The sequence below is a fragment of the Pezoporus occidentalis genome, unplaced genomic scaffold (assembly GCF_034315485.1).
Source record: "Pezoporus occidentalis ecotype Australia unplaced genomic scaffold, CSIRO_AGI_Poc_V1 ctg1970, whole genome shotgun sequence".
NCBI lineage: Eukaryota > Metazoa > Chordata > Aves > Psittaciformes > Psittacidae > Pezoporus > Pezoporus occidentalis.
The window spans coordinates 466-9,196 of record NW_026913823.1 but is presented as its reverse complement, the minus strand read 5'-3'; the positions used below and the strand labels follow the sequence as shown (position 1 = coordinate 9,196).

Below are 8,731 nucleotides of genomic sequence, written 5' to 3'. Positions count from 1 at the left end.
CATTGCCCCCAGCACCCATCACCCCCCAGCACCCATTGCCCCCGGCACACATCACCCCCCCTCCCAGCACCCATCAAACCCCCCCAGCACCCATCACCCCCCCCAGCACCCATCACCCCCCCCAGCACCCATTGCACCCATCACCCCCCAGCACCCATTGCCCCGAGCACCCATCACCCCCCCCAGCACCCATTGCCCCCAGCACCCATCACCCCCCAGCACCCATTGCCCCCAGCACCCATCACCCCCCCCAGCACCCATCACCCCCCAGCACCCATTGCCCCCAGCACCCACCCCATGAGCACCCATTGCCCCCAGCACCCATCACCTCCCCCCCAGCACCCATTGCCCCCAGCACCCATCACCCCCCCCAGCACCCATTGCCCCCAGCACCCATCACCCCCCCCAGCACCCATCACCCCCCAGCACCCATTGCCCCCAGCACCCATCACCCCCCCCCCAGCACCCATCCCCCAGCACCCATCCCCCAGCACCCATCCCCCAGCACCCATCCCCCAGCCCCATCACCCCCCCCAGCACCCAGCACCCCCCAGCACCCATTGCCCCCAGCACCCATCACCCCCCCTCCCAGCACCCATTGCCCCCAGGACACATCACCCCCCCTCCCAGCACCCATTGCCCCCATCACCCCCCAGCACCCATTGCCCCCATCACCCCCCAGCACCCATTGCCCCCAGCACCCATCACCCCCAGCACCCATCACCCCCCACAGCACCCATCACCCCCCCCAGCACCCATTGCCCCCAGCACCCATCACGCCCCCCAGCACCCATCACGCCCCCCAGCACCCATTGCCCCCAGCACCCATCACCCCCCCCAGCACCCATTGCCCCCATCACCCCCCAGCACCCATCGCCCCCCTCAGCACCCATCACCCCCCAGCACCCATTGCCCCCAGCACCCATCACCTCCCGCTGTCCCCCCAGGCTCGGCAGCGGGTGCTGGCCCCAGCCCTGGCACGGGCCACGCGGGACCCGTTCCCCCCCGCGCGGGCGGCCGCCGTCGCTGCCTTCGCTGCCACCCATGGGTGCTACTCGGCGCAGGAGTGCGCGAGCAGGGTGCTGCCGGCGCTGTGCGCGCTCACCAACGACCCGCACCCCGGCGTGCGCGCGCAGGTCAGGCTCGGGGCGGGGCGGTGGGGGTGGGTGCAGGATGGGTGCTCATGGGGTGGGGGTCCGATGGGTGCTCATGGCGATTGCAATGGTACTCATTGGGTGGGTGCTGAGGGTCCCATTGCAATGGGTGCTCATGGGGTGGGTGCTGGGGGTCCCATTGCGATGGGTGCTCATTGGGTGGGTGCTGAGGGTCTCATTACAATGGGTGCCCAATGGGATGGGTGCTCATGGGGGGGGGTCCCATTGCGATGGGTGCTCATGGGGTGGGTGCTGAGGGTCCCATTGCAATGGGTGCTCATGGGGTGGGTGCTGGGGGTCCCATTGCGATGGGTGCTCATGGGGTGGGTGCTGGGGGTCCCATTGCAATGGGTGCTCATGGGATGGGTGCTCATGGGGTGGGTGCTGAGGGTCCCATTGCGATGGGTGCTCATGGGGTGGGTGCTGAGGTTCCCATTGCGATGAGTGCTCATGGGGTGGGTGCTGAGGGTCCCATTGCAATGGATGCTCATGGGGGGGTCCCATTGCGATGGGTGCTCATGGGGTGGGTGCTGGGGGTGCCATTGCAATGGGTGCCCAATGGGTGTCAGGGTGCTCCTGGGGTTGGATGTTGGGGGCCCCATTGCAGTGGGTGCTGGGGGTCTTGCTGGTGGCCCACTGCAATGGGTGCTGGAGTTATGGGTGCTGGAGTTATGGGTGCTGGGGGTCTCACTGCAATGGGTGCTGGAGTTATGGGTGCTGGGGGTCTCACTGCAATGGGTGCTGGAGTTACGGGTGCTGGGGGTCTGGGTGCTGGAGGTCCCATCGCATTGAGGGTCTGGGTGCTGGGGTTCTGTTGCAGTGGGTGCTGGTGGTCTGGGTGCTGGAGGTCCCATCGCATTGAGTGTTGAGGGTCTGGGTGCTGGGGTTCCGTTGCAATGGGTGCTGAGGTTTTCTGTGCTGGGGGCCCATAGCAATGGGTGCTGGGGGTTCCATTGCAATGGGTGCGGGGGGTCTGGGTGCTGGGGACCCATAGCAATGGGTGCTGGGGGTTCCATTGCAATGGGGGCTGGGGGTCTGGGTGCTGGGGTCCCGTTGCAGTGGGTGCTGGGGGTCTGGGTGCTGGGGTCCCGTTGCAGTGGGTGCTGGGGTCCCGTTGCAGTTGGTGGTGGGGGTCTGGGTGCTGGGGTCCCATTGCAGTGGGTGCTGGGGTGCCGTTGCAGTGGGTGCTGGGGGTCTGGGTGCTGAGGTCCCATTGCAGTGGGTGCTGGGGGTCTGGGTGCTGGGGTCCCATTGCAGTGGGTGCTGGGGTCCCGTTGCAGTGGGTGCTGGGGGTCTGGGTGCTGGGGTGCCATTGCAGTGGGTGCTGGGTGCTCACACAAAGGCTGTTCTGGGGGTCCCTCACTGTGTCCCCCCCGTCCCCCCCAGGCATTTCGGGCCATCCGCAGCTTCCTGGACCACCTGGAGGCAGCCTCGGAATCCGGGGGGGCCCAGGAGGGGGGTGAGACAATGGGGGGGGGGGGGGTCAGGACCTGGGGCTGCTTTGGGGGTGCCCCCAATTGACCCCTTTCTCTCTCCCCCCCCCCCCCCAGATGCCCCCACCGCAGCCGCAGCGCCGGGGGGGGCAGCGCTGGGGGCCCCGGGGGGGTTGGGGGCCGCCGTGTCCTGGGCTGTCACCTCCCTGACAGCGCGACTGATGGGGGGCGAGCCCGGGGCCCCCCCACAGGGCCCCCCCCAGCAGCCCCCCCTCGAGGCCTCTCCCAGCCCCCCAAAAGGTGAGAGAGCCCCAAAGCACCACCCCCTGCGGACCCCCAAACCCCCCTATGTGGGGGGGGGGGTTGGGGGGGTGTAAATGCCTGAGCCCCCCCCTTTTGTGTCCCCTCGCCAGAGCTGCCCCCCGAGGAGCCCCCCCAAGAAGATGTTGATGGATGGGACGAGGACTGGGGCAGCCTGGAGGTGATTTTGGGGGGGGGGGTGGTGTCACATTTTGGCACAATGTGACCCCCCTCCCCCTCATGTGTGTGTTCCATTCCCCCCCCCCCCAGGACATGGAGCTGCCGCGGAGCCCCCCCCCCAGCAGTGAGAAGGATGCGGGGCCCCCCCCCCAGCCCCCCCCATCACAGCCCCCCCCCAGCCCTGCGCAGGGGGGAGGAGGGGGACTGGGGGGTGGGGGGGGAGTGGGGCACCGAGGATGCCTGGGAGGCTCTGCCCAGCCACAGGGGTAAGACCCCCCCCCCCCCCGAACCCCAATACCCTGGGGGACCCCCCCACTTCCTTGGGACCCCAATGACTCCCCCATAGACCCCCACACGTGACCCCCCCCGAGAACCTGCCCCCCTTCCACCGCCCCCCCTGGCCCCTCATTGACATCACTGCCCCCCTTCCATTGGAGACCCCCCCCCGATGCCCCCATTGACATCACTGCCCCCCTTCCATTGGGGTTCCCCCCCTGATGCCCCTCATGGCTTCCATTGGGGTACTTCCCCCCCTCCCTTCCCCCACCTCCCATTGGGGTACCCCCACACGTGACCCCCCCGATGCCCCCCATTGACATCAGTGCCCCCCCCTTCCATTGGGGTACCCCCACACGTGACCCACCCGATGCCCCCCATTGACATCAGTGCCCCCCCCTTCCATTGGGGTATCACCCCCCATTGACATGCCCCCTCCCTGGGTCCCCCATTGACATCACTGCCCCCTCCCTGCCATTGGGGTACCCCCACACGTGACCCCCCCTGATCCCCCATTGACATCACTGCCCCCTCCCCTTCCATTGGGGTACCCCCACACGTGACCCCCCCCTTCCATTGGGGTACCCCCACACGTGACCCCCCCCCCCCATTGACATCACTGCCCCCTCCCCTTCCATTGGGGTACCCCCACACGTGACCCCCCCCGATGCCCCCCCTTCCATTGGGGTACCCCCACACGTGACCCCCCCGATGCCCCCCATTGGCCTCACTGTGACCCCCCCCCCCCAACAGGGCCCCCCCCGGACCCGGACCGGCGGCGGCGCCGCGAGGCCGAGGGGAAGCCCCGGGGGGGGCCCCGGCCCCGCCCCCTCAAGCTGGGGGCGCGCAAACAGGACTGAGCGCGGGAATAAAGCACGTGCGGCGGGAGCGGTCACGTGGCTGTGTGTGTGTGAGGTCACGTGTGTGTGTGCGCGGTCACGTGGTGGCGCATGGCGGAGGACAGGGGAGGGCAGCGCAGGAGGAGGCGGGAGGAGGTGGGGGGGGGCGGGGAACTGGGGGGGGGGGGGGGGGGGGGACCGGAGGAATCCACCTTGAAATGGGGGGGGGACACAGACCCCAATGGGGGACCCAGATTTTGGGGGGGGGGGGGGGGGGGGGGACGGACCGGAGAAGTCCACCTTGAATTGGGGGGGGGGGGGGCACAAAGGGGGGACCCAGATGGGGGGGGGGATGGGACCGGAGGAGCCCACCTTGAAATGGGGGAGAGGGGGGGGGGGACCCCAATGGGGGACCCAGATTTGGGGGCGGGGGACGGGACGACACCGGAGGAGTCCACCTTGAAATGGGGGGAGGGGGGCACAAAGGGGGGAACCAGATGGGGGGGGGACGGGACGGGACAGGAGGAGTCCACCTTGAAAGGGGGGGGGGGGGGGGACGACGACCCCAATGGGGGACCCAGATTTGGGGGGGGGGGGGCGACGACACCGGATTAGTCCACCTGGACATGGGGGGGAGGGGGGGGGGGACGGGACAGGAGGAGTCCACCTTGAAATGGGGGAGGGGGGGGCACAAAGGGGAGGGGAACGGGCGGGAGGGGGGACCCCAATGGGGGACCCAGATTTGGGGGGGGGGAGGGACGGACCGGAGGAGTCCACCTTGAAATGGGGGGGAAGGGGGGGGCACAAAGGGGGGACCCAGATGTGTGGGGGGAACACCCAGCACCGCCCCCCCCTCAGGACCCATCCGTGCGGCTCTCGAAGGCGCTGAGCTACGTCCTGCGGCACGGGGCTGCGGCCGAGGGGCTGCCTATGGGGCCGGGTGCGTGCGGGACCCCCCCCCCAAGGGCCCCCTCCCCATAGAAACCTCTCATCCCCCTCATCCTGCCCCCCAAAAACCTCCCCCAGGACACCCCCCCCCCCCCATGGGACCTCTCATCACCTATGGACGCCCCCCAAGTGCCTCCCCGCAGACCCCAAAGCCCCCCCCCCAAAGCCCCCCCCCCAAGAAACCTCCCCACCTCTGGGACCCCCCAAGTGCCCATCACCTCTGGGATCCCCCCAAGTGCCCCATAGAAACCTCCCATCACCTCTGGGATCCCCCCAAGTGCCCCATAGAAACCTCCCATCACCTCTGGGATCCCCCCAAGTGCCCCATAGAAACCTCCCATCACCTCTGGCACCCCCCAAGTGCCCCATAGAAACCTCCCATCACCTCTGGGACCCCCCAAGTGCCCCATAGAAACCTCCCATCACCTCTGGCACCCCCCAAGTGCCCCATAGAAACCTCCCATCACCTCTGGGATCCCCCAAGTGCCCCATAGAAACCTCCCATCACGTCTGGCACCCCCCAAGGGCCCCATAGAAACCTCCCATCACCTCTGGCACCCCCCAGGTGCCCCATAGAAACCTCCCATCACCTCACCTCCCATCACCTCTGGGATCCCCCAAGTGCCCCCTCCCATCCCCCCATCACCTGCTGCCCCCCAAGTGCCCCATAGAAACCTCCCATCACCTCTGGCACCCCCCAAGTGCCCCATAGAAACCTCCCATCACCTCTGGCACCCCCCAAGTGCCCCATAGAAACCTCCCATCACCTCTGGGATCCCCCCAAGTGCCCCATAGAAACCTCCCATCACCTCTGGGATCCCCCAAGTGCCCCATAGAAACCTCCCATCAAGTCTGGGATCCCCCAAGTGCCCCCTTGGGTCCCTCCCATCACCTCTGGCACCCCCCAGGTGCCCCATAGAAACCTCCCATCAAGTCTGGGATCCCCCTAAGTGCCACCCTCTCCTCCCAAGTGCCCCCCTGGGACCCCCCCAGGTGCCCTCTCATCACCTCTGGGATCCCCCCAAGTGCCCCATAGAAACCTCCCATCACCTCTGGGATCCCCCAAGTGCCCCATAGAAACCTCCCATCACCTCTGGGATCCCCCCAAGTGCCCCATAGAAACCTCCCATCACCTCTGGGACCCCCCAAGTGCCCCATAGGAACCTCCCATCACCTCTGGCACCCCCCAAGTGCCCCATAGAAACCTCCCATCACCTCTGGGATCCCCCCAAGTGCCCCATAGAAACCTCCCATCACCTCTGGCACCCCCCAAGTGCCCCATAGAAACCTCCCATCACCTCTGGCACCCCCCAAGTGCCCCATAGAAACCTCCCATCACCTCTGGGATCCCCCCAAGTGCCCCATAGAAACCTCCCATCACCTCTGGCACCCCCCAAGTGCCCCATAGAAACCTCCCATCACCTCTGGCACCCCCCAAGTGCCCCATAGAAACCTCCCATCACCTCTGGGATCCCCCCAAGTGCCCCATAGAAACCTCCCATCACCTCTGGGACCCCCCCTAAGTCGTCGCCCCCCCCCAAGTGCGCCCTTGGGTCCCTCCCATCACCTCTGGCACCCCCCAGGTGCCCCATAGAAACCTCCCATCACCTCTGGGACCCCCCCCAAGTGCCCCCTTGGGTCCCTCCCATCAGCTCTGGGCCCCCCCAGGTGCCCCATAGAAACCTCCCATCACCTCTGGGATCCCCCAAGTGCCCCATAGAAACCTCCCATCACCTCTGGGATCCCCCCAAGTGCCCCATAGAAACCTCCCATCACCTCTGGGACCCCCCCCCACGTGCCCCCTTGGGACCCTCCCATCACCTCTGGCACCCCCCCAGTGCCCCCTGGGACCCCCTGGCGCTGACGCTGGGGGGGGGGGGTGCACAGACGGGTTCGTGCCGCTGGGGGCGCTGCTGCGCCTGCCCCGCTTCCGGGGGGTGTCGGAGCGGGAGGTGCGGAACGTGGTGGCCGCGGACCCCAAGGGGCGATTCCGGCTGAGCCCGGAGCCGCTCCGGATCCGAGCGAACCAGGGACACAGCCTGCACGTGAGGGGGGGGCGGAAAGGGGGGACCCCAAAAAGGGGGGGTCCGAAAGGGGGAGGGGTCCGAAAGGAGGGGTCCCAAAAAGGGGGGGTACGAAAAGGGGGGACCGAAAGGGGGGGGGGGGGGGGCAAAAGGGGGGTCCAAAAGAGGGGGTCCGAAAAGGGGGGGACCCCAAAAAAGGGGGGGGTCCGAAAAGGGGGGGTCCGAAATGGGGGGGGGTCGAAAAGGGGGGGTCCCAAAAGGAGGGGGGCCCAAAAGGGGGGGACCCAAAAGGGGGAGGTCCGAAAAGGGGGGGTCCCAAAAGGGGGGGGTTCCAAAGGGGGGGGTCCCAAAGGGGGGGTTCCGAAAAGGGGGAGGCTCCGAAAGGGGGGACCCCAAAAGGGGGGGTCCAAAAGGGGGGACCCAAAAGGGGGGGTCCGAAAGGGGGGGTCCGAAAGGGGGGACCCAAAAGGGGGGGGGGACCCAAAAGTGGGGGGCCCAAAAGGGGGGGGGGGGGGCTCCAAAATGGGGGGTGTCCCAAAAATGAGGTTCCCAAAAGCGGGGGGGGGGCGAAAAGGGGGGGACCCCAAAACGGGGGGGTCCGAAAAGGAGGGGTCCCAAAAGGGGGGGATCCGAAAAGGGGGGGACCCCAAAAGGGGGGGGACCCCAAAAGGGGGGGGTCCGAAAGGGGGGGGGGGCTCCAAAAGGAGGGGTCCCAAAAGGGGGGGGGTGTCCCAAAAATGGGGTTCCCAAAAGCGGGGGGGGCAAAAGGAGGGTTCCAAAAGGGGGGGGTTCCAAGAGGAGGGGTCCCAAAAAGGGGGGGGCTCCAAAAGGGGGGCTCCAAAAAGGGGGGTTTCCCAAAGGAGGGATCCGAAAAGGGGGGTCCCAAAAAGGGGGGGGTCCCGAAAGGGGGGGGGTGTCCCAAAAAGGGAGGGTCCCAAAAGAGGGAGGGGTCCCAAAAGGGGGTGTCCCAAAAAGGGAGGGTCCCAAAAGGGGGGTGTTCCAAAAGGAAGGGTCCGAAAAGGAGAGGTCAAAAGGGGGATGGGGGGTCCAAAAGGGGAGGCCCCAAAAAGGGGGGGGTCCCAAAAAGGGGGGTTTCAAAAGGAGAGGGGGGTGTCTCGGGGGGTCCCAAAAGGGGGGGTCTTCAAAAGGTGGGGTCCCAAAAGGGGGTTCCTAAAAGGGGGTGCCTAGGGGAGGCTTGGAGGGGGAGTTGGGGGTTCCTGGGGTGCTCTGCAGGGGAGCTTGGGGGTCCCTGAAAGGCTCCAGAGAGGTTTTGGGGATCCCAAAGTGCATCTGAGGGTCTCTTGGGGGGGTCCCAAGGGAGGCCTGGGGGGTCCAGAAAGGTTTTGGGATGCCTGGGGGTGTCTGGAGGTCCTGAACGGGGTTTGAGGGGTCTTTAGGGGGGGTTGTGGGTCCCTGGGGTGCTCCAAAGAGGGGTTGGGGGGGGGTCCCAAAGGGGGTCTCTAGGGAGGATCCCTAGGAGAGATTTGGGGGTCCCGAAGTGGGGTTTGGGGTGTCCTTGAGGGTCTCGAGAGGGAACTTGGGGGGTCTCAAACGGGGTTTTGGGGTCTCAAAGGGGG

General features: G+C 67.3%; 1 protein-coding gene across 1 annotated transcript; it reads left to right on the top strand.

The window, feature by feature from the left end:
• Positions 1–884: 884 nt before the first annotated feature.
• LOC134163016 (basic salivary proline-rich protein 2-like) lies at positions 885–7,262 on the top strand (the record flags this gene model as incomplete). Its single annotated transcript, XM_062617510.1, has 8 exons — positions 885–1,136; positions 2,541–2,613; positions 2,705–2,887; positions 3,001–3,068; positions 3,158–3,333; positions 4,097–4,247; positions 5,041–5,122; positions 7,018–7,262. Coding segments are annotated over exons 3-8 (801 nt in total), but the record flags the coding sequence as incomplete, so codon positions are not given.
• Between the last annotated feature and the right edge of the window lie 1,469 nt (positions 7,263–8,731).